The sequence below is a fragment of the Panthera pardus genome, unplaced genomic scaffold (genome assembly GCF_024362965.1).
Source record: "Panthera pardus isolate Hobbes unplaced genomic scaffold, ASM2436296v1 HiC_scaffold_18, whole genome shotgun sequence".
NCBI lineage: Eukaryota > Metazoa > Chordata > Mammalia > Carnivora > Felidae > Panthera > Panthera pardus.
Genome location: NW_026526743.1, coordinates 8742571 through 8768444, shown reverse-complemented (window position 1 = coordinate 8768444; position 25874 = coordinate 8742571). Strand labels below are relative to the sequence as shown.

The following is a 25874-nucleotide window of genomic DNA, read 5'->3' as shown; positions in this document are numbered from 1 at the left end:
CCATGGCTTCTTGATTCATCAGTTGATGGACATTTGGGCTTTTTCCATAAGTTGGCTATTGTTAATAGCACTGCTAGAAACATTGGGGTACATGTGCCCCTATGAATCAGCACTCCTGTATCTCTTGGATACATTCCTAGTAGTGCTATTGCTGGGCTGCAGGTAATTCCATTTTTCATTTTTTGAGTAACCTCCACAGTGTTTTCCAGAATGGCTGCACCAATTTGCATTCCCACCAACACTGGAAAAGTGTCCTCCTTTCTCTGTATGCTGTTGTTAATTTTAATTTACAAATTTAAACAAATTAAATTTTACAACAAATTTAATGTTAATTTTAGCCATTCTGACAAGTGTGAGGTGACATCTCATTGTGAATTTGATTTGTATTTCCCTCATGATGAGGGATGTTGAGCCTTTTTTCATGTGTCTGTTACCCATCTGGATGTCTTCCTTGGCAAAATGTCTATTCATGTCTTCTGCCCATTTCTTCACTGGGTAATTTGGTGTTCAGTTTGGTAAATTCTTCACAGATTTTGGATACTAACCCTTATCCCACATGTCATTTGCAAATATCTTGTCCTATTCCCTCGGTTGCCGTTTGGTTTGTTGATTGTTTCCTTTACTGTGCAGAAGCCTTTTATCTTGATGAGGTCCCAATAATTCATTTTTGTTTTTATTTGTTTTGTTTTTCTCCCTTGCCTCTGGAGAAATCTTCACTAGAAGTGGCTGTAGCCTAAGTCAGAGAAGTTGCTGCCTATTTTCTCCTGTAGGATTTTGAGTTTCCTATCTCACATTTAGGTCTTTCTATAGCGGTATACTTCAATCCTTTCCTCTTTCACATATCTAGAACACGAGTTTGATATGTGGTTACCATGAGGCTTATGACCTCATGACCTACTTATGACCCTGCATTTTAAGTTGTTAGTTCTTTAATTCTCCATACTAACACACTTTCAGGCCTCTGGTAATTCTTTAAAAAATGTGAATGTGCAATCCCATGCCATTTTAGGTAAGACTTAGCTAGTATTTTATATCTATGAAGATTTCTTCATTTCTACCACATTAATTCATATTCTCTACTTCTCTTTTTTAAATTTTAAAGGATGTCATGACTTTTATTTTTAATTTTTTTAATGTTTTTATTTATTTTTGAGGGAGAGCAAGAAACAGAGTGTGAGTGGGGGAGGAGTAGAGAAAGAGAGGAAGACACAGAAACAGAGCAGGCTCTAGGCTCCAAGCTGTCAGCACAGAGCCCAACGCAGGACTCAAACTCCCTAACCATGAGGTCATGACCTGAGTCAAAGTCAGACATTTAACCGACTGAGCCACCTAGGCACCCCAAGAATCCTTTGTTTTTTATTTTTGTTGTTACTGGTTTGTTTTGGTCATCACTTGTATTGCTTACTTCTGCTAATCTGATCTAGTAGACACTCTATTTTTGAATTTTTATACTACCAATGCTTGAATCAATTTGTTTGTTCCACCATTTTTTCTTTTGTTTCAGTGTTTCTTTTTGAGAGTGCGAGAGGTGGAGAGAAAGAGCAGTGGAGGGGCAGAGGGAGAGAGGGAGACAGAAAATCCTAGGAAGGCTCTGTACTAACAGCACAGAGCCTGAGTCAGGGCTCGAACTCATGAAGGATGAGATCATAACCTGAGCTGAAATCAACAATTGGACAGTAAACTGACTGAGCCACCTGGGTGCCCTAACTTTATGTTCTTGACATTAAGCCACAAGGAACTGGGGGGAAAAAGGAATACAGGTGAAACTTAGTAGAGGTAGTAAATTACAAGGAATAATCAGAAATAAATAAAATACAGACCAAATAATAAAATAACATTGAAAATGGTGCTCTGTTTTTTTTTTTTTTTTAATAAGCATAATAGACGCTGAGTTAACTACATGAATAAAAACAGGAGAGAAGACTCAAAATCCAAATGAGTTGGTTTTTGGAAGAGAAAATGGTTGGAAGAGAAAATGATAAAACTATACCTCAAATAGTATATAGTGCGATAACAGATTATTATGAACAATTATAAGGTAAGAAATCCCATAAAGTAGGGAAAAAGGTAATTCCTAAAAATGCATAAGTTACCTAATTGAAATAAGAATCTTGAACCCAAGAAATAGGAAATCTTCTTAGACCACAAGAATGCAAGTTGACTTTGGAATAAAAAACCTCCCACACATGAAAGCCCAAGACCACATGCCTTTATTGGTCAATGCTAAGAAACCTTTTATTTTTTATTATTTTTTATTTTTTTAATATTTTTTTAACATTTATTTTTGAGAGAGACAGAGAAAGAATGCGAGTGGGTTAGGGGCAGAGAGAGAGGAAGACACAGAATCCAAAGCAGGCTCCAGGCTCTGAGCTATCAGCACCTGAATCTGATGCGGGGCTCAAACTCACATGCTGTGAGATCATGACCTGAGCCGAAGTCGGACACTCAAACAAATGAGCCACCCAGGTGCTCCAATGCTAAGAAACCTTTTTAAAAAATGATAAATGACAGTGTTCATCACAATCTAACAAATGGTGGAATAGAGGGAAAACATTGAAAATCCTTCTATGAGGCCAGTTACCCAGATAGCAAAGGATGATAAGCCTAATACAGGAACAAAATGTCTAGTTTGTCCAATGTAAGTGTCAGTACTCTTTCCTTTGGCCTCCATTTGCATGAAACATGTCTCTCCACCCATTCACTTGTAGTCTGCTGGTATCTTTAGGTCTAATTTGAGTCTCTTGTAGGCAACATGTAAATGGGTCTGGGCTTTTTAATCCATTCATACAGCCTATGTGTTTTGAAGGGAGTGTAACTTTTCTTCAAAGTATTATTGATGTATAGGCATTTATTGCCATTTTATTACTTGTTTTGTCTGTTTCTGGAGATTTTTTCTGATCCTCTCAAGTCTTTGTCACTTTTGGTGTGTTCTTCGCATTCAAAGATTCCCTTCGAACGTTTCTCATGGGGCTGTGTCAGTGGTGAGGAATTACTTTTGTTTTTGCCCTTCTGGGAACCTCTTTATCTCTCCTGTTCTGAAGAATAGCCTTGCTGGATAGAGTTCTTGGCTGCAGATTTTTTTCATTCAGTACATGGAATATATCATGCCATGCACTTCTTGCTTCCCAAGTTTCTGTTGAGAAATTTCTAGGTTTATGTGTGTTCCTTTGCAAGTAAGGACTGCTTGTCTTTTGCCGCATTTAAGGTTTTTTGTCTTTATCACCGTAGTTTGCAAATTTAATTCAAACATGTCTCATTGTGGGCCTGCTTTTGCTTATTTTGATGCAAATACTATGTGCCTTCTGAATGGGGATGTCTGTTTCCTTCTCCAGAGTAGGAATGTTTTCTATTATTTCTTGAAATAACTTTTCTTTCCCTTTTGCTCCTAGAGTTCCTAAAATTAAAATGTCATTCTTTTTGATGAAGTCAGAGTTCCCTGTCTCTTCTCATGTTGGAACACTTTTCTCTCTTTTGTTCAGGTTCACTATTTTCCATTATTTTGTCTTGTAGGTCACTAATGCATCTCTCTGCTTCCTCCAGACTGCTCTTCATGGCAGGAAGCTGATTTCTAATCTTGTTTATTGCATTTTTCATCTCTGGTTGTTTTTTCACTCTTTTACCCCTGGGGAAAGGGTCTCCTTATGTTTCCTATTCTTTTCTCAACCCAGTGAGTAGTTCTTATGATTATTGTCTTCCATTCTCTATCTGGCATGTTACTGACAACTGTTTTTGCATAAATCTCTGGCCGAGGCCATATGTTGTTTTTTTGTTATGGAAGCATTCTTCTATCTTGGCAATTTTTCTAAGTGTCTGCTTTCTTCTGTATGTTCAAAAAGTTAGTTCTGTCACCGCACTGCAGGCCAGTGATCTGCAGATGCTCTCCTTGCCTGCTGTAGACAGTGTTTCATGCCTGGACTGAATGTGGTGAGTGTTCACTGGGTGTGCTGAGGTCTGTTTGCAAAATCATACCTCACACCGAATCCACTAGAACTATGGCCCTGCAAGACTGTCTAGTCCAGAGACATGGTGTGGCCAGGGGCTTGTGCAGGTCTCTGGAGAGGGGCTGACCTTGCTGGGCTTGAGGGAAGCTTGATTAAGAAGGATACTCCCACCACAACATGGGGGTGGCGGTGGGGGAGTGGGGCTGTGTGTAACCAACTTAGACAACCAGGGACCATGCTGAGATGCTTTGCTCAGGGGCCCTGTGTTTATGCTGGGGGGGGGGGGAAGGAAATGGTGCCCCCCAACTCCTTTCTTTTCAGACAGGTATCTCTGTGAATGTTGCCTCTGAGGTAAGTCTCCTAGAATAGTGGATAATCTCACCCCAGTGTGTCCCCCAGTGATCTTCAGATCTCTGTTTCTAACCTGTCTGCCCCACCCCGCAGTTGTATGCCTGCCTTCTCCCCAGGAACACTGCAATGCCCTCCTGTCTACAGCTGACCTTTAAAACTCTAGGCATAAAGCCATGCTGGTTGAAAGAACTCACAAAGTTCAACTCTCTTGTTTTCCAAGCCACTAGCTATGGGGAAACATTCTCCTTGGGCATACCTGTGTGGTCCTCTTTCTCTGCCCTTCTCCACAAACACAGCTTGCTGCCTTCTAAGTGATTAACTTTGTATTCATCCCTACAATGAATATTTTGATGTAATGTCTGAATAGAATGACTGACATAGTCCTTTCTACTCTGAATTCTGTGACAGTTACTGATACGTGATGTTAAATTAAATACTTTTCCAAGTATTTATGGCTTTCAAGTTACTTTTATGCTTCTCTGGTGTTTGTTAAAGTGTACTTTTAATACAAAGGCCTTTTCTCATTCAATATGTTTGTAGTGTTTAAATCTAGTGTGCATGCTGGGATATTAAGGATCGAGTTCCAGTGGAAGGCACTGAAATTTTCTCTACATGTTTTGGTTTCTATCCTGTAAGAAAGCTATGATGTTGAGCGAGTTACGAATTCCAGTTACAGGCTGGACACATTCATGACCTTTATAATGTTGCTCCTCAGTGTAAACTATCTGATGCTGAGTAAGGGTTCAGCAGTCCTAGAAATTGTACCACACCTTGACATTTTTAAGTTTTTTCTCCAGTATGGATTCTGTGTTGTAGAGTGAATCTTGACCTTTGATTAACAGGATCACCAAATTCTTTATATTTGCAAAATCCTCTCTCACTATACATTCTATGGTCAGTAGTCGGGGTTTAGCATTCCTTACAGTCCTTGCCACACTGTCTTGTATTCAATTGTTATTCTCCAGTATAAATTCTCCAGTGTGAAGTAAGGGGTGAGCAGTCCACAAAGATTTTCTCACATTCCTTAAATTTGTAAGGTTTGTTCAAGTATGAATTCTGTGGTCAATGTGGTAAATGTCAAACAGTTTTCAAACACTTTACAAATTGCATTGGTAAGCTTTTTGTCAAGGACAAATTCTGTGATGTTGAATAAGGTGTGAAGGGTAGTTAAAGACCTGGCCACATTCTTTACATTTGTAAGGTGTCTCTCCAGTGTGAATTGTCTGATGTTCAGGAAGGGGCTGAGTTCTGGTTCAAGGCCTGACTGCATTCTTTACATTGGTAAGTGTTCTCTCCAGTATGAGTTCTGTGATGTTAAATAACGTTTGAGTTAAAGACCTGGCCACATTCTTTACATTTGTAAGGTGTCTCTCCAGTGTGAATTGTCTGATGTTCAGGAAGGGGCTGAGTTCTGGTTCAAGGCCTGACTGCATTCTTTACATTGGTAAGTGTTCTCTCCAGTATGAGTTCTGTGATGTTAAATAACGTTTGGTGGTAACGTTTGTCACATTCTTTTTTTTTTTTTTTTTTTTTTTTTTTAATTTACCTCCAAATTAGTTAGCATACAGTGCAACAATAATTTCAGGAGTAGATTTCTTAGTGCCCCTTCCCATTTAGCCCATTGCCCCTCCCATGACCCCTCTAGTAACCCTCAGTTTGTTCTCCATATTTATGAGTCTCTTCTGTTTTGTCCCCCTCCCTGTTTTTATATTATTTTTGTTTCCATTCCCTTATGTTCATGTGTTTTGTCTCTTAACGTCCTCATATGAGTGAAGTCATATGATATTTGTCTTTCTCTCTCACTAATTTCACTTAGCATAATACCCTCCAGTTCCATCCATGTAGTTGCAAATGGTATGATTTCATTCTTTTTGATTGCCAAGTAATACTCCATCGTGTATATATACCACATCTTCTTTATCCATTCATCTGTCAATGGACATTTGGGCTCTTTCCATACTTGGGCTATTGTTGATAGTGCTGCTATAAACATGGGGGTACATATGTCCTTTCGAAACAGCACAACAGTATACTGTGGATAAGTCCCTAGTAGTGCAATTGCTGGGTCGTAGGGTAGTTCTATTTATAGTTTTTTGAGGAAACTCCATACTGTTTTCTTTTTTTTTCTTTTTTTATTAAAAAGTTTTTTTTTATTAACGTTTATCAGGCTCTGAGCTGTCAGCATGGAGCCCGATGCGGGGATCGAACTCACAGACTATGAGATCATGACCTGAGCCAAAGTTGGACGCTTAACTGACTGAGCCACCCAGGCGCCCCGTCCATACTGTTTTCCAGAGTGGCTGCACCAGCTTGCATTCCCAGCCACATTTTTTACATTGGTAAAGATTCTCTCCAGTATGAATTCAGTGGTGATGAAAAAGAGTTGAGTGATGGACAAAGAGACGTATGTGGGGGTGATAAAATGCTCCCCTTCAGTAGGGAATTGTTTACTTCCTTTTTTTATTTCTATTTTTTTAATTTTTTATTTATTTTTTATTATTATTTTAAAAAAATTTAACGTTTACTTATTTTTGAGACAGAGACAGAGCATGAACGGGGGAGAGGCAGAGAGAGAGGGAGACACAGAATCAGTAGGCTCCAGGCTCTGAGCCATCAGCCCAGAGCCTGACGTGGGGCTTGAACCCATGGACCACGAGATAGTGACCTGAGCTGAAGTCAGACGCTTAACCAACTGAGCCACCTAGGCGCCCCTCCTTTTTTTTTTTTTTTTTTTTTTAACGTTTTTATTTTTGAGAGAGAGAGCACAAGCAAGGGAGGTCACAGAGACATGGTGACAGAATCTGAAGCAGGCTCCAGGCTTTGAGCTACCAGCACAGAGTCCCCAATGTGGGTTTTTAACCAACACAGTGTGAGATCATGACCTGAGCCAAAATCAGATGCTTAAGTGACTGAACTGCCCAGGCACCCCGGAAATTTGTATTTTCAAAAGTAATTGCCACACGACTTTGCAAAGTAAAGGTACTTTTTACATTCCTCTCAGCAACATAGACGATTTCTAATTCCTTAACATTTTTTGGATATTTGGTGTTATCTTTTTTTTATTTTAGTCATTCCAGAAAATATTGAGTGGCTTCTCATTGTAAAATATGAAATGCTGTTACTACAGTTATCCTGGTGACTCAAAATGAAACTACTTAAATGTGTAAAGTTGAACAAAAGTCAAAATGGATGCATTCAAACATCAGTAGGCTTGATATTGAAATAACCTTTTTCCTCTCTACTGCAAAATTTCCCTCCTCCTTCTTAGCCTTTTTCTTGAGGAAGCCAGCACCACCTTCAAAACATGATGAACAAGACCAGCAGTGATGTGGGGAACAGAGGCAAAAGAAAAATTAAATTTTCCTACTACTTCCAGACCATTGACAAGTCCATGAAACAGGCAGAACGACCTTCCTCTGGGAGCTCAGCCACCTAGATGATGACTCTTTGGTAAGAAGAATGGGCCACCTTAGATTAACAGTATCCCAATCTCAAGGATCCTGTAAGTCTACATTAACATACAAAAATTCCCTTGGAAACTTCCTTTCTCTACCCCCCAAGATATATTTTGGCAGTCATACTCCAAACATCTGGCCCATGGATATACATTTGAAGGGTCTCATGACTGAGTTTTTTCTAAAAAGTAATGAATGACCTTTTCGTAGCAGTAGCTAGCCCCCTTAAGTTCCTGGAAACCTTGCTTCCAAAAATTCCTTAGAGACCTATGATGGAAGAAACAAAGGCAGATGGAAATGGTAGATAACATTAAACTTCCTTATAACTGGTAGCTCATTGGCAAGTAGTTGAGGCAGGCAGAGTCTACCATTTCTCCAGGAAGTCCCTACTGTCTTCATGCTTTGCTAGAGGGAAAAACCATTTTAGTTTAACAATAGCTAGGCCTCTAGTATCCTATGAATCTTTAGCATAGGACAATCCATTTGGGAACTTGCCCTTGACTTTACTTCCCTCAGCTCCTAAGCATATAACATGTCTCTCCTCAGGATCTGGGGAAACCCTTCTTCCCAGGGGTCCTGTCCTAGGGCTTTAATAAAACTACCCTTTTGCACCAAAGATGTCTCAGGAATTCTGTCTTGGCCTTTGGCTCTGGACCCCCACCCCCACTCCAAAACCCCATCAACTTACACTATCCCCAACTTGAAGTCCTATAATGAGTCACCTGTCACAACCTCAGTGCAGCCCTTTCTGCCCAAAGGACCTGTTCCCATGTCTTAATAAAACCATCTTTTGGCACTGAAGTTGTGTCAAGAATTCTTTTTTGGCTCTGAAGGCCAAAGCTTCAAACTACTTCAGTAGCACAAACACAATTCCTCTTGAAACCAGCTAGACCCTGTATTTCCCTACATAACCCCCCAGCCCTTCCCTCTGGGTGGCTTGCAGTCCTGAAGGCCCTAATGTGCTCCAGTCTCCTTTGCTTGACAAAGCAAGAAAGCTGTTGTTCCTCTTTACTCCCCACTATTTTTCTAATTATGTTTGGCTCTGAAGCACAGAGGTCGATTTCCACAACAGAATGTGTAGGAGAGGAAAACTTTTTTCTTGCTCCCTTCTCTATTCTTTGGCTGGTCTAGTAATTAAACTGACTTAAGACAGATTCACAAGACAAAAAAATTATTTCTTAATTAGGGGAACCTTAAAGATAGGAGTCTCAAAGATGACTGATGCTTATAACATGGGGACATTGAAGAAGGCAGTAGGAATTTAGAATTTCAGAGCAGGAGAAAGATATTCAATACAGAAGAAAGCAAAGAGCAACTGATTGTCTCATACTGGTTTGCCACACCAGGCACCAACGTCTTATGATATAAACAGTTAATCTCTGGAATTAGCTCTCTTTCTGGTACAGTTGTCCCTCCTAATTTATTCTTGGTAACCATATCAGCCTCACAAAAGAAGGAACTCCTGGAGCACCTGGGTGGCTCCATAGGTTAAGCATCAGACTCTTGATTTTGGCTCAAGTCATGATCTCCTGGTTGGTCTGTGAGTATGAGCCCCACATCATGCTCTGCACAGGTAGTCTGGAGCCTGTTTGAGATTCTTTCTCTCTGCTTTTCTCTCTGCCTCTCTCTGATTGAGCAGTCTCTGTCTCTCTCAAAATAAATACATAAATTTAAAACAGAAAAGGAAGTCCTTCATTTGCAGCAACAATAAACTTGGAGGGCCTTTTGTTTTTGTTTGGTTGTTTGTTTTTTACGTTACATTGAAGCCATAATGCAGCCCCTCTAGCCAAGTAAGCAGTCTTTACGTTTTTTTTGTTTGTTTGTTTTTAAATTTAATACTTTTTTCATCTTGAGAGAGAAAGAGATTGCAAGTTGGGGAGGGATAGAGGGAGAGAGACAGAATCCTGAGCAGGCTGTTTTCTGCCAGCATAGAGTCCAAGGGGGCTCAGGCTCCGGGAACTGTGAGATCATGACCTAAACCAAAACCATGAATCAGATGTATAACGGACTGCGCCACCCAGGTGCCCCAGGGATCATTAAGTTTTAGCATGCACCTGTGGCCTGTGTAATTGATTAACCAAATCTTTCTATGTAGATGTGTATATCATGCATTGTTTCTTAGACTTTGGTCCCAAACCCTCTTGCCCAGCCTCCCCCTGTGGCACCAATACACAACATTCCAGCACCCAGTAATGTTTGTAGCTGCCTGAATTGGGTCTACACACAGTCAAGAGGTGTTACACATTACTGTCCTTCCCTTTTACTGCTTAACTGCCCTAAAGTGCCTTTAAAAATTTTTTGATCAGGCAGAAACCTTGAAGTTGGATTTTGGACAAGAGTCTGCTTGCTTCCAAGTGGCCAGCTTCCTAAAAAGAGCTCCTATTCCTTTTCAATGAAGCTCCTGTTGAGTATTGGCTTTTCTAGTGACTGGCTATCAAATGGGTGGTTAGGTCACAAAATTGTTGTGGAATCATTGGTCAGGAAAGAATTCTTGAGATGTTTTATGGTGCAACTTAGTAAGTTCTCTCAAGTAGCACAGGGATAGGATCTGTGGGCAGAAAGAGCTGCACTTTGGCTGTATGAAGATGATGGCTATATACTTAGTGCTCAAGGGGGTGGGTCATGCAGGGAGTATTAGATCATAAATGTTGTTTTCAAATTTCCACTCCTGAAACTACTATTACAAGATTTCTCTGGTGCTTATCATTCAGTCCAATATTGATAATCAATCAGGTATAGATGCAGTCATGAGACACTTTAAGAATACAGCACCCAGGGGCAACTGGATGCCTCAGTCAGTTAAGCATACAACTTTGGATCAGGTCATCATGTTGCATTTCCTGAGTTTGAGCCTTGCTTTGGCCTCTGTGCTGACAGCTCAGAGCGTAGAGCCTGCTTTGTATTCTGTGTCTCCCTCTCTGTCTACCCCATCCCACTCATGCTCTCTCTCTCTCAAATTAAAAACAAAAAACATTAAAAGAATTTCTTAATCCTCGGGCTCCTGGGTAGCTCAGTCAGTTAAGCTTAAGACTTTGGCCCAGGGCATGATCTCATGGCCCAATGGTTTGAGCCCTGCTTAATGTTCTGTGCTGACAGCTCACGGCTTGGAGCTGGCTTTGAATTCTGTGTCTCCCTCTGTCTCTATCCCTCCCCCACTTGTGCATGTGCTCTCTCTCTGTCTCTCTCTCAAAAATAAATAATAATCATTAAAAGATTATTTTTTTTTAATGTCACATGGCAGACTCTATGTTGAAGGTGAAGAAGCCTCTTGGACAATGTTACAGGCAGGATCAGCAAGGTGTGTGCTGTGATTCCTCAAAGCACAAGTATCCCAGGTACATAACCCCACCATAGGTTGGGTCCACTATAGATGGATGGGTGGCTCCAGGGATTCTGATTCTAGGTGACAGATACCTCCTTCCTGCCACTTAGTCCATGATTAGGGTAGTCACGTGCTCTGGGCTCTGTACCTGTTAGAAATTAGTGGGGTCACAATTCAGTACTCAGAAGCAGCAAGTACAACTGCTTCAAACAGTCCACCCAATATTTAGCCAGAAAGCCCATGGTTTTCACAACGCTTGCTCTTCTGGAACTGATGCTGTCTGGGATCTGAGAATCATTCTCAGTACGATGAGAATTATATTAATCCTGTTGATTAAGCACTGTAGCACTGCTTCTCCTACATGTCAGTGCTTACTAGTTCTGTGTGCCTCCCCCTTCAATACTCCCTGCTTGGTAGGTGACTTTGTAGATAGTCTTGGACATAAGTTTACCTTATTCCTGTAATGCCAGCCTCCTGAACAAAGCAAATTTTCCTTTCCAATGGTAAAAATTGGTAATAGGATACCTCACTAAAATGGAGTCAGGGGATATGGCAGGAGATCTTTCTGCATACCACTGGTAGTCATCTGCAGACCCAATAGCAAGGGTTGGACTTGATCTTGCTCATGGATCCTACTTCTCTATTCCAGCTGAAGGAACAGATGCCTTCCTGATGTTTAAAAAATACTTTGCTTCTGGGACACCTGCATGGTTCAGTCCGTTGAGTGTCTGACTTATGCTCAGGTCATGATCTCATGATTCGTCAGTTCAAGCCACCTGTCAGTCTCTGCCCTGACACTGTGGAGCCTGCTTGGGATTCTCTTTCTCCCTTGCTCTCTGTCCCTCCCCTACAGGTGGCTGGTGTCTGTCTGTCTGTCTTTCTCAAAATAAATAATTTAAAAAATATATATTTAAAAAAATACTTTCCTTCTGCCTGGATGTTTGTTCATAAATGAACTGACTTAGCTAGAAGTAATTTAGATCTTCTGTGGCCATTACTGGTTTCTTTGATCTTTCCCAAGTTATTGTTGTCAAAGATGACTTGCACGACGACCAAGGTACAAAGTTGACAAAACTGAATGGGATTCCTATCTTAATTGATGTTTTCCGGCTTCAAGCACTATCAGAAATGGAACATTGCCTCCTTCCTACATACAGTTTTCAAACAAAAAAGATAAGCAAACTATAATGACCAAAAAGAGCTTCTGTGACCTGTTCTTCCCCTTCCCCATCTACTTTGTCAACAGACACTCCAAAGCCACCTTGTGCTCAGGCCCCACCTCCAGTGCCATCTTCCTCTGTTCTCCCCTCACTTCCACTTTTTTTTTCTTTTCCTCCACTTTCATTCTACCTTTTGCTGCACCTTCCTGTTCCCTTAAGTTCCGTCTGCTTTCTTCTCTCCTGAACCTATTAAAACCTGCTCCTTTAAAGGTAAGTCCTTTGAGGAATTAGGTGGACCCATAGTTTCTTTTTTTATTATTTAATGTTAAAAAATTTTTTTTCTGGGTTTATTTCTGGGTTTATTATTTTTTTTCTTACGGAAAGAGTTTAATTTACATTTTTAATTTACATCCAAGTTCACCTATACTGCAATAATGATGTCAGGAGTAGATTCCTTAATGCCCCTTACCCATTTATCCCATCTAACCACACAAAACCCCTCCAGTAACCCTCTGTTCTCCATATTTATGAGTCTCTTCTGTTTTGTCCCCCTCCTTGTTTTTATATTATTTTTGCATCCTTTCCCTTATGTTCATCTGTTTTGTATATTAAATTCCTCATATGAATGAATTCATATGGTACTTGTCTTTCTGTGACTGGCTCATCTCACTTAGCATAATACCCTCTAGTTCCATCCACATAGTTGCAAATGGCAAGATTTAATTCTTTTGATTGCCAACTAATATTCAATTGTATAGATATACCACATCTTCTTTATCCATTCATCCATCGATGGACATTTGGGCTCTTTCCATACTTTGGCTATTGTTGATAGTGCTGCTGTAAACATGGGGGTGCATGTGTTCCTTCGAAACAGCATACCTTAAAACAGCATACCTTGGCTAAATACCTACTAGTGCAATTGCTGGGTGGTAGGGTAATTCTATTTTTAATCTTTTGAGGAACCTCCATACTGTTTTCCAGAGTGGCTACACCAGCTTCCTTTCCTACCAACAGTGCAAAAGAGATCCTTTTTCTTGGTATCCTTGCCAATATCTCTTATGTGCTGAGTTGTTAATGTTAGCCATTCTGACAGGTGTAAGGTGATATGTTATTGTGGCTTTGATTTGTATTTCCCTGATGATGAGTGATGTTGACCATTTTTTCATGTGTCGGTTGGCCATCTGGATGTCTTCTTTGCAGAAGTGTCTATTTATGTCTTTTGTCCATTTCTATACTGGGTTATATGTTTTTTGGATGTTGAGTTTGATGTGTTCTTTATAGATGTTAGATATTAACCCTTTATCTGATATGTCATTTGCAAATATCTTCTCCCATTCCATTGGTTGCCTTTTAGCTTTGTTCATTGTTTCTTTCACTGTGCAGAAGCTTTTTATTTTGATGAGGTCCCGGGGCTCCTGGGTGGCTCAGTTGGTTAAGCGTCCGACTTCAGCTCAGGTCACGATCTCACCATCCATGAGTTCGAGCCCCACGTTGGGCTCTGTGCTGATGGCTCAGAGCCTGGAGCCTGCTTCCAATTCTGTGTCTCCCTCTCTCTCTCTGCCCCTCCCCCGTTCATGCTCTGTCTCTCTTTGTCTCAAAAATAAATAAACGTTAAAAAAATTTAAAAAGTATTTTGATGAGGTCCCAATAGTTCATTTTTGCTTTTGTTTCCCTTGCCTCCAGAAACGTGTTGAATAAGAAGTTGCTGCAGCCAAGGTCAAACGGGTTTTTGCCTGCTTTGTCCTCAAGGATGTTGATGGCTTCCCATGTTACATTTAGGTCTTTCATCCATTTTGAGTTTGTGTGTGTGGTGTAAAAAGTGATCCAGGTTCATTTTTCTGCATGTAACTGTCCAGTTCTCCCAGCACCATTTGCTGAAGAGACTGTCTTTATTCCATTGGATATTCTATACTGGTTTGTCAAAGATTAGTTGGTAATATGTTTGTGGGTCCTTTTCTGGGTTCTCAGTATTGGCTACTTCTTAGATTTTAATTTCCACTCCTTGTTATTGTATCAATAATAGTTGGAAGTGGAGGTTTTTTTTTTCTTTCTTTTTAGTGAATGCTTTTTAAATAAATATCGATGATTTATTCAGGATTGTGTTGGTTAACATTTCTTTTATTCTTGTTAGACAATTCTGTAACCATTCTTCATTTTGTCTGATAGGCTCCACCACATTAATTAAATTTGTTTTTGTTTTTTTATCTATGTTTTCTGCTTGTGGATAACAATTTTAAACTCAGTACATTTTACAACAGTTTAAGGTTTAATTCAAATAGGAATCAGCCATATGTCAATTGCCAATAAATTACTTGTATATTTGTCTATATTAATATTACCCATACATTTTTTGCTTATGATTTACCTTGTTTCTTTTCTTGGTTAGTGATCAGTGGTTGTTTTATCCCGTTTGGGTGAATAGTTATAGTAGAACTAAGGTCATAATCTATTTCTGTATGGAAGTATATTCCCATTGTATGAGAAATGCCGTCTTAAATAGAAGGTAATATTTTAGAACTCATAACTGTGTATCAACTTTAAGTTTTATATTTTACTCTTAATTGTGGTTGAAACATATGCTATAAAATTTACCATTCTGACCATTTTAAACTGTAGCGTTAAGTATACTTATGTTGTTGCAAAACCAATCTCTGGAATTTTCTCATCTTGCAAAACTGCAACTCAGTGCCTCTTAAACAACCACTTCCACGTTTGTATCTATTCTCAGCCCCAACTACATTTTCTGTCTCCCTCCTTCTGTCTCTTTTTTCCTTCCTTTATTCATAAGGTTCACTACATTACATTAGTCGGGTAAGTGAAATCAGTGTATCCGTCTCTGTGACTCATTGATTTCACTGAGCATAATGTCATCCCATTTTAGCCACGTTGTATAATATGATGAGATAGGTTCTTTCAAAGCTGAATATTCTTCCATTGTGTGTATATGGTGGTTTTTCTTTACCCATTCATGCACCTGTGAACATTCCTATTGCTTTCCTTATTATTGGGTTTTCTGAATAATGCTGCTAGCAATCTACTTGTGCACATGTCTTTGCAGAACCTATTTTGAATTCTTCTGATTTTATACCCACAAGTGGGATGCTGGATTTTATAATATTATTTAATTTTTTTTGACAAACCTTCCTCTTGTTTTCCAGTGTAGTTGCACCATTTGTGTTTACTCTAACAGTGTGTAAGTGTTCCAGTCTGTCCACATCCTTTGCAACATATGTTTGTTTAATAGTCCAAAGTAAACTGGTGTAATGTGATAACTCACTGTGGTCAGATTTATATTTTCCTAAGGAATAATGGTTTTGAGTATCTTTCATATGGTTGGCCACTTGTATATCTTCACTGGATGATGCTCATTCTATCCTTTCTCCAAATTTAAATCGTGTTATTTGCTTTCTGGTTGTTGATGAACGAGTTCTTTATTGTGGATATTACCTCCTTCTGCTCTAAGTGCTCTGCAAAAAATTTCCTTCCATTTCACAGGTTGCCTATTCATTCCTCTGTTTCCTTAGAATTACTTTGTCTGAATTCCGTATGTTTGAGTGTATTGTGTGTCATTTCACTTGGCTCAAGAAATTTTCTGGTCGTTTTGTTCAATATCTGACTGTTCAAGAGCATATTGTTAAGCTTTCAAATGTTTGTGGAATTTACAATTTTCCATCTGCTCTTAAAACTTAGTTTCATTCCATGGTGGACAAGAAACATTCTTATATGATGTCAATCTTCCCAAATGTCTTAAGACTTGTTTTGTAGACTAGCACAGTATCTATACAGGATGATGATCCGCGTGTAATTGACAAGATTGTGTATTCTGCTCTTCCTTGGTGGACCTGTCTCTTGATGTTTATTATGTGCAATTGGTATGTAATGTTGCCTAAGTGCACTTTTTACTGGAATGCAATTCGGTCTTTCTATCAAGTTAAACTGTAGTGTTGACCTCTGCTACTCTTATGATGCTGTTTACTTCTTGCTTCAATTCTGTCATGTGTGCTTCACATATATGGGATCCTTGACGCTAGGTGCACACATAAATATAATTGTTACAGTGCCCTGGTAATTTCATGACTTTATATAATGTCCTTTTTCTCTTGTTGACACTTTTTGACACTTAATGTGTATTTGTTTGATAACAGTATGGCCACCTATGCCTTCTTTTGGCTCCCATTTGCATGGAATGTCTGTTGACACACTTTTACTTGCATCCTATGTGTGTCCTTAAATCTACTGTGAGTCTCTTATACACAGGAGACTGTAGGGTTTTGTTGTTAACTCACTGCACCAGTCTATGCTTTTTGATTGGAGGACTTGAATCCCTTTACAATCAATGTATTACTGAAAGGGAACCACTACTGCTACCAACTTTGTATAGTTTTCTGTATTTGTTGTGGCTATTTTATGCCACTTCCTCGCTGTTCCTGTGTCCCATTATGTTTTTATGGTGTTTGTAATGACATGCTTTGATACCATTCTCCTATCCTTTCTATGTCTTCTATAGGCATTTTATATGTGGTTTCCATGAGAATGACTGAAAACCTCTCACACATGCCATGTCCACCACTGCACCCCCTTTGTCTTACCGATATCCCAAATTCTGTCTTTTATTTTGCATACACTATGATATGGATACGTGATTTTTATACTTTTAAATTTTTTAATACTCTGTCACAGAAATAAAAGTGATTTGTGGTACCTTATTACAAACGACGGATTTCTCTATTTGTTTAAGTATTTCCATCAAGCAGAGAGTTTTATATGTTCCTTTTGGGTCAGTTACTTCTACACTCTTTGTACTTTAACCAGAATTTCCCTGTAATTTTTCCTGTAGACTTTCCTGGTAAACTTGTAAGGGTTTGTCTTCATTTCTAGGAAATGAAAGGGAATGTGTTCATTTCTCCATTTTTGAAGGACGGTGTTACCAGTTACAATATTGTTGGTTGATATTTTTCGGTATTTTAGTACTTGAGTGTATCATCCTATGCCTACTTCCTATAGGATGTATTGAGAAACCACTACTAACTTACAGTGGATCTGCTGCACAAGATAAGTTGTTTTTCTCCTAGTGTTTCAAAGTTTTGTGTTCACCTGTGATTTATGATAGGTTAATTACAGTGTGTCACTGTGTTTATGTCTCGGCACTTATCCTGTGTAATAATTCACTGAGCTTCTTGTATGTTTGTTTCTTTCCACCAATGTGGGAATTATGAGCCATTAGTTTTTCATGTAAGCTTTCTGTCCCCTTTGACTCTCCTCTCATATGGGGTGCCCTTAATGTGTATGTTGGCTCACTTCTTGGTGTCCCCTAAGTCCGTTGGACTCTGTCCTATTCCAATGTTAATTTGTTCCCTCAGTGGGTAATTGAAAACAAGAGGCCTTTAAGTTGTCTGATTCCTTTTTCTGCGTGATCAAATCTTTTCTTAACCCATTACTATTTTTTTTCTTCTTTAAAAAATTAAATATATATATGTACGTAATCTCTACACCCAACATGGGGCTCAAACCAAGAACCCTAAGAGGAAGAGTTGCATGCTTTACCAACCAAGCCAGCCAAGCACTGCCACCCCTTCTACAGGTTTTCAAAATGTACTTAATGGTACTCTTTAACTCCTAAATTTTGTTGCAATTTTTTGATACTTGCTGTCAGTTTGAATTTTTATTTTGGCCATACATAGTTTTCCTGATATCATTTAGTTCCCCATGTGTTCTCTCTTCTTCCTCCATGAGCCTGATTATGATGATTCATATATGTGATTTTATATATGTGATTTCCTACAGTGTGTATTTTGCTGTGTGGGGCTCATTTAACTTAAAATGTCCTCTAGGATTATTCTGTTGCTGCAAAGAGAAAGATTTACCTCTTTCTGAGGCTTTTAGACAAACCACAAATTAGATGAGGGACCTCTACATGGAAAAGAGCTAATACCAGATGGGAACTTTTTATAAAGCATTACCTGCCCGGCATGGCAAACATTGGTTTGCCAAACATTTACTGTTTCCTTTTTCCTGTGAATGCACTTCCCCCTTTTTGAAATTCTAAATCCTACCCCTTCTCCTTAAGACCCAATGGAATGTAAGCATCACCTGCCTGACCTTGATCCTCATATCATTGATGTTCCTCTAATTAAATAGTTTTCTCTTGTGGAACTGTCTCGTGTCAGTTTAATTATTAGAACCACCAAAGAATTGAGAAAAGATGAAGAAAAATGTTTTCCTCTCCTACACATTCATTCTCTTGTTGAAAACTGACGTGTGTACTTCAGAGCCAAAATACACTGTGAAGACAGAGTTTGGGATAAAGAGGAACAATAGCTTTCTTGCTTTGACAGGTGAAGGAGGCTGTAGCAGGTTAGGGTCTTGAGAACTACAAGCCCACCCAGAGGAGGGGGCTGGGGGGTTGTAGGGAAATAAAGGATTCATCCGGGTTCAACAATTATTGTGTTTGCCCTGCCATCCTTGTTCATGTTTTCAGTGTGGTCCTTGGTGTCTCATTTAAAAAAAAAAAAAAAAAAAAAAAAGGGTAAGAGGGGCTCCTGGGTGGCTCAGTCATTTAGGCATCCCACTTTGGCTCAGGTCATGATCTCACAACTTGTGAGTTCAAGCCCCACTTCGGGCTCTCTGCTGTGAGTGTGCAGCCTGTGTCAGATCCTCAGTCTCCCTCTACTCTTCCCCCACTCCTGTGTCTCTCTCTCTCTGTCTCTCTCTGTCCCTCCCTCCCTCTCCCTCTCTCTCTCTCTCTCTCTCTCTCTCTCTCTCTCTCTCTCTCTCTCAAAAATTAAGAAAAAAAAAAATAAGGCTAAGAAGAGATGAGTCGAGGTTTACCCAAGGGAAGAAAAAGGTTACTTGGTTAAAAGTCAAGCCTCGCTGATGGTTTAATGCCGCCAGTTTTATTTTGTTCAACTTTATACTTTTAAGCGATTTCTGTTTCAGCCACCAGGGCAACAGTATTAAGACCACTTGATATTTACTGTGAGAAACCACTCAATATTTTCTAGAATAGCTTAAAAAGAAAATAGTGTAACACCAAATGTCAATGAAAATAATGAACAATTCGAATTATCGCATGTGGCCAATGGGAGTTTGAAAATTACATCCTATTTGGATAATTATTTGGGGATTGATGTGGCAAACAAAGGCTGAAGGAAATGGCAGATAAAATTAAATTTCCTTATAACCTGCAGCCCATTGACAACTACTTGAGGCAAGCAGAGTAAAAGTTTGGCCAGGAATTCCTTACTGTCTTAATGCTTTGCTAGAGGGAAAAACAACTTTAGCTTGACAATAGCTAGGTCTCCATATCCTGTGAGTTTTCTTTTGCATATGGAAATCTCTTTGAAAACTTCACCTTGACTTTGCCTCCCCTGATTCCCAAGTATATACTCAGGGTCTCTTCAGGGTCCTGGGACAGCTCTTCTTAACCTTGGGTCCTGTCCCCATATTAAACAAATCCTGTGGGTGCACCAAAGATGTCTTCAAGAATTCTTTCTTGGCCCTCAGCTCTGGACCACCCCACTATCACCCCAAACTTCCTCATTCACATATATCAGGGAAAGCTCCATTTGTAAAGTTGTCTCCTGTGAAGCAGAAAGAAAGAGAATGTGTAAATTTACAGAAACTGATCAGTGGAGAAGGCATGGATTTAAATCTGGACACTAACCATACGTATGGTTACTGTGTTTTGCTTGCTCACTTCCCAAATGTTTCCCAATAGGATCGTGTGTGGAGTTTGCATTAATAATCATTGCTGCTACCCTCCCCCTCAGATTCCCTCAACTGGTGTGGGTGGAAACAACAGTGTTGTTTTAGTGAAGTGCTCCAGGGGATTCTGTTATGGGATTTTTACATAAATACCCAGGATTCAGGGACTTGTTTTCTCACCAATTCAAAGAATAAAGAGGTGGACACAAAATAAGCAACAGGCAAAAGTTTATTAGAGTGTAAGAGAGGAAGACTGGTAGGAAAGCTCTGTTTACAGAGGGGGGGCATTGGAATGTGAATACCAGTGACAATAAGGGCCTTTGTGGTATAAGGTTCTAGTCTCTCCCCCCTTCCCTTCCCCCCTGTTCCTTCTCAAGTCCTACACTTACTGGATTAACAACTCCAGGTGCTGGGCTGTCCCTTCCTGATTGGCTCATTTCCGTTGCAGGAGGGGTGGTCTATGGCCATATTGCTCCTTGTGGGTTTTAAGTTTTATCATCTACTACTGGTTTTTAGTTAGGTCTTTAGTCAAATTCCTGAGGGGGAGTAGGTGGTGTCTGTTACATTCTTAAGAGGAACGTTACAGCTGAGGGGGTTTGCTGTAGTCAGACATTCCCAGCATTGTTCCAAAATGTGTTTTCCCCACCGAGGGGCCTCAGGTCCTAATGGTTCCCTTTCTCCCTACTGAATCCTATCTTTTCCTATCAAAATGTGAAGGGAAGCCAGAGTTAAGCCGAAAGGTTTCCCATTAAGTTATCAGAGTTGAGTGCAGGCTTTGGCTCAAGGGTCTCCTGTACAGGAGTTGGGGAGGGTCAGGTCCATGTAACACACTGTTCCTATGCTCAAGCAGAATTTGTGGGCTTCTGTGGGAGGGGAGGCCTCCTGAAAGCAGAGACAGGAAACTCAGAGGCTGGTCTCCACGTGGGACACCATAGTTTCTGAATAGCTCCTGACACAAATGATGAGGAACTTGGGTCTTTTTTGCATTTCAAAGCCCTGCCTGCAGGTGACCGGGTTACTGGTGAAGAGGTTGCAGTGGTGGCTTTAAAGGCATTTGCTCCCACTTCAGCTGGGGTTTCTCCACAAAAATCTTCTGAGAAAACTCTTGAAGAGGAGAGGAAAGGAGAAATGGCCAATTCTCAGGTAAGCCTTGAGTCAATTGCAAGAGGACCTGTCACCTTGTTCTCAGGATAATCCATGCATGTAGAAATTGCAGGGCACCTGGGTGGTTCATTCAGTTGAGCATATGACTCTTGATTTAGGCTCGGGTCTTGATCCCAGGGACCTGCTATCCAGCCCTGCATCAGGGTTCCTTCCGAGCTTGGAGCCTACTTAAGATTTTCTCTCTCTACCTGAGTCCCTGTCCTCCATTTGCATGCATGCTCTCTCTCTCTCTCTCTTTCTAAATGAAAAAAAATTGTAAATACCAATGGTTTTATTTTTTTAGTTCTTATGGTTCTGTTTTAGGTTTTCACCTAATTTTTTAAAATTTTTTCAACGTTTATTTTGTTGAGACAGAGACGAGAGCATGAACGGGGTAGGGTCAGAGAGAGAGGGAGACACAGAATCCAGAACAGGCTCCAGGCTCTGAGCACAGAGCCCGATGAGGGGCTCGAACTCACAGACCGCGAGACCACGACCTGAGCCGCAGTCAGATGCTCAACCGACTGAACCACCCAGGTGCCCCAGGTTTTCACCTAATTTTTAACATTTCAGAAATGATATTCTAGGTTATGTCTTCAGAACACTCCTCCCCTATATCCCAGAGACCTCTCTCCCTTTTCTCCTACTGGCTTCCAGTAAGGCAACAGCAGTTGTCACTTTGAATTAAATTCCTACAAGTATTGAAAATATTCCCTTTGTGACAGATCCAGAGAGGGTGTTGAGGCCAAGTGTCCTGTTGCTGATGGGGTCTGGTCCTGGGATAGCAATCAAGGAAAACCATTCCCATTTAGGTCTTATCCGAATTTTTTCTCTGCTCCAGGCAGAGTAGGATTATGAAAATGCACAAATACACAAGATGGATATGAGTCACAGAATAACTTAGAATGTTGCTGCTCTTGAGGATGTGGAAAAGCTATTTTAAGATACACTAGATATTCTAGGACATTGCAAGTATATGCGATAAAGTCTGTATAAATCCACTGTGTCCTTCTTTATATTGTGATTTACTGTTTGGGGTCACAAGAGCACACCAGCGATCCGGTGTCCTGAGGTGTGCCTTAGGCACTGATACCAATTTGTTTCCTTACAGCTGATGTTACCTTCTATTACTTGGGTTTGTGCTCTCTGCCAGATTCCTCCCCTGTAATGTTCATATTTTCCTTATCAGTTGTAATGATTTTAGGCTGGTTCCCTGAACAATTTCCAGACACCATCACATTTAAACTGGAAACATCTTTCTCCTAGTTTCTCTTTTCTTGTATTTTTTTTCCTTGTAGCTTTTTTCTCTTTTAAGTTTTTAAGTTTATTTTGAGAGAGAGTGAGAGCAGGGGAGTGGCCAAGACAGAGCCAAGTCCCAAGTAGGCAACACAGGGTCAGCACTGAGTGGGACAGGGGGCTCAAACTCACAAATCAAGAGGTCTTGACCTCAGTCTAATTCAAAAGTCAGAAGCCTGACTGAGCCATCCAGGCCCCCCTTCCTTGTAGTTTCTGAGGAGGAGGACAAATGCAAAACAAATGTGGATAAAATTAAAATTTCTCACAACTTACAACCACCGGAGAAATACTCGAGACTGGCAGAGGAAGATACTCCTCAAGGAATTCACAACTGCCTTAATGTTGATGCTTTTCTAGAGACAAAAAGCAAGCTTAGCTTTACCATAGTCAGACTTCTGGGATCCTGGAAGTCTTCTTTAACATATGAAGTCCCTGTAGACACTTATATTTCTCCCCCCCCCCCCAACTTAAAGCATATAATCAACAGTTCCTCTCAATTACCCTGCAGCTCATTCTTCCCACAGATCCTGTCCCTGTGCTTTTACACAACAGCCTCATTTACCAAAAAGGCTCAAGACTATTTCCTTGAACATTGACCCCTGGCCCACCTCACATTAGTTCCCACCAGACAATGAAGACCCTCAGCGTTGTGTAGTAGATTAATGACCTCTGGGGGTCGAGGTTCTCAATGAGTCAGACCTTCATCCTTTATGTTTTTATTTTGCTGCATAGTCATGACACAGGCATACTCTATTTACTTCTGTGGGTTTCAGAAAAAGAAAGAAGAATCACATAATTACCATGTTTGAGTGTCTTAAAATCCTGAAATAAAACTGAGCACAAATGATGAATGAAACAAAATCTTTCAATGAGGGGCACGTGCATGGCTCAGTTCATTAAGTGTGGGACTTCCACTCAGGTCATGATCTCACCAATCCTGAGCTGGAGCCCAGCATCAGGTGAACAGGAGCCATGCCTCTCTCTTTCTCTCTCCCTCTCTCTCTGCCCCTCCTGGTATTCTCTCTCTCCCTGTCTCTGCCCTCTCTCACTTCCACCCTGTCTCTCTCTGTCGCGCTCTCTCTCTTTGTCAATAATAAGTAATAATTAAAAAATAAAATTTTAAAAAGCTTTCAAATAAAAACTACATTAGCACATCATGGAGTACTACGATCAAGACATTTCTTGAGACATTGTATGGTGCCGGATAGTTTATTGAAGTAGCCCAGGGACAGGACCCGTGGGCAGAAAGAACTGTACTTTGGTTGCATGAAGCTTATATGCTCAAGGGGAGGGTAGGTGCACAGAGTGTTCAATCACAAATGTTTCTTTAAATTTTTACGTGTAAAACTGCTTCTGCAAGATTTCTCTGGTGCTTACCATTCAGTTCAATATTAAGCAGCGGTGACATGGACCCGTGGTCATAAGACCCTGTAAAAGTGTAATAACCAGGGATACCTAGGTGGCTCAGTCACAGCCTGGAGCCTGGAGTCACAGCTTGGGGTTCTCTCCCTCTCTCTGCCTCTCCACCTTTCATACTGTGCTTACTCATGCTCTCTTTCACAATATAAATAAACTTAAAGAAAAATGTAGGAACCAGCCTTTATTTGATGAATGTCCAAATAATACAACTGTATGTTAGCTTTCTGTGCCAAAGGTGAAAATTTTTGATTGTATCCCTCATCATACTAGAATCAGAAATAACTGTTTTATTTGTATCTTAATGTGTGTTTGTGTTGATAGTGTGAGTAAAAGACCTAAGCATCATTATCTACATTTAGTTTTATGAGTTTCATGTCACTGAAAATATTTTGTTTGTTTTTGAGGAAGAGAGAGGCAGGAGCAGAGAGAGAGAATCCCTAGCCAGCTCCAGACTGTCAGCACAGAGCCTGAGGTGGGGTTTGTACTGGTGAACTGTGAAATCATGACCTGAGCCAAATTCAAGACGTGGACACTTAACCACCTGAGCCACCCAGGTGTCCTTCATTGAAAATGTTTCCTAGTCACCAGTATACTTTTCTATGTTTAATATCTATACAACTTCTTTGAATATTTATGGATGTGAGCGTGGAATGTATAAAGGTGATCAATTTTGTGTGCATACCTTCTTTCCATCATTCTTCAGGTTTGACACCTGCTATGATCATTTGCTTAGGGGCCCCTCCGTATATTTTAGGTGTCATTTTAGGTCAACTCCAGGTCAGATGACCTGGGTTAAAACCTGATCCCTACCACGTATTGGATGCTTGAAAAAATATTCACATGGAAATAGAAGAAAAATGTGTCTGTTGTCTTAGATTATGATTTGTTTTCCAATAAGTTATGAAAAACTGAATGCTCTCTACTAACCAGGAAATGCTTGGAAAGGTTTACTGCCTTTCTTGCTATTCTAGTAGAACCTGTAATTGCTATGAATCCCATTTAGTTCCAAGTTCCCCAAAAGTTCTTGTCTTTGAGTTCTACTTCTTCGTTATTGAAATATGTATCTCTTGGCCCATAGACTAATGCCTCGTTAGAAATGCAGACATCTACCCCATCCTAGAACTCCTGAACAGTATCTGCATTTTAACAAGATCCCCAAGGTCCTGTTGTGAAATTCTAATTCATATTAGAATATGTTAAGTACATTTGTCACTCCCCAGAACTTTCCATTTAAGAAATAGATGGCACATGTACTGTATGATGTAAATACAATATTCAAAATGTATATGCCTGAGTTGATGCCTTCATTTTACAAATTCTCTTGAATAAACACAGTATTTATAAAGTTTATTACCTCCAAGGTAAAGAATATACTAGAGCATAATACTGGGTGACAAATAATCTTACCTCATCAAGCAGGAACCTCACCTAAGCCAGAACCAGTTCTCCTGATCTAACTGAACTAACAGAAGTTCAGTCGTTGGTGGATCACAAAAAAACTATACCACGTGAGGATGTGAGCAAAGCAAAAATGATTTACAAAAAACAAGGAAATCACAGGGAGGAAGTTCCAAATCAGATACTCACGGAGGAAGGGGGGGAATGGTGTCCTTTCATTTAGGGTTAGCGTGGATATTCAGAAAGGGGAGGCCATCATCTTATGTCAAGTGGAGTATAAGGTTGCACATAAGCCTTAAGAGAACAGTTGTGTACATACTCTGCATATTTCATAGGAAATGAGGTTTGTGCTCCTCCTTGGGTGAGATTTTAGTATTATAATGAGGTAAAAGGGAGCTCCTGGGTGGCTGAGTCCATTGAGCGTCCTACTCTTAATTTAGGCTCATGTCAGGATGAAAGTCCTGAGATCACGCTCCACTTTAAGCATGGACCCTGGTTGGAATTCTGTCTCTCTCTGCCCCACCCCCACTTGTGCATGCTCTATCTCCCTCAAAGATATAAGATTTAAAATAAAATATTTGAGATGAAGGGAACTGTATCACTCCGTAGTTTAGTCTATTATGCATTTGCTTAGGTGTGAGTCAGGGGTTAATCTCCAACTGAGCTCATCCAAGCTCTTCCT

General features: G+C 40.1%; 1 protein-coding gene across 2 annotated transcripts in view; it reads left to right on the top strand.

Moving 5' to 3' along the window:
* LOC109260581 (zinc finger protein 420-like) overlaps positions 1–25874 on the top strand; it is an 89745-nt gene that overhangs the window by 38719 nt on the left and 25152 nt on the right. The window contains exons 1-2 of one of the 2 annotated variants that reach the window (XM_053905826.1): positions 7394–7742; positions 20931–21079. The exons of the other annotated variant lie outside the window; for it this stretch is intronic. Of the exons in view, the coding sequence (XP_053761801.1) occupies positions 21065–21079 (15 nt within the window). The 5' untranslated portion in view covers positions 7394–7742; positions 20931–21064. Of the gene's footprint in view, positions 1–7393; positions 7743–20930; positions 21080–25874 lie in introns of those variants that run through there. 2 annotated transcript variants of the gene reach the window in all.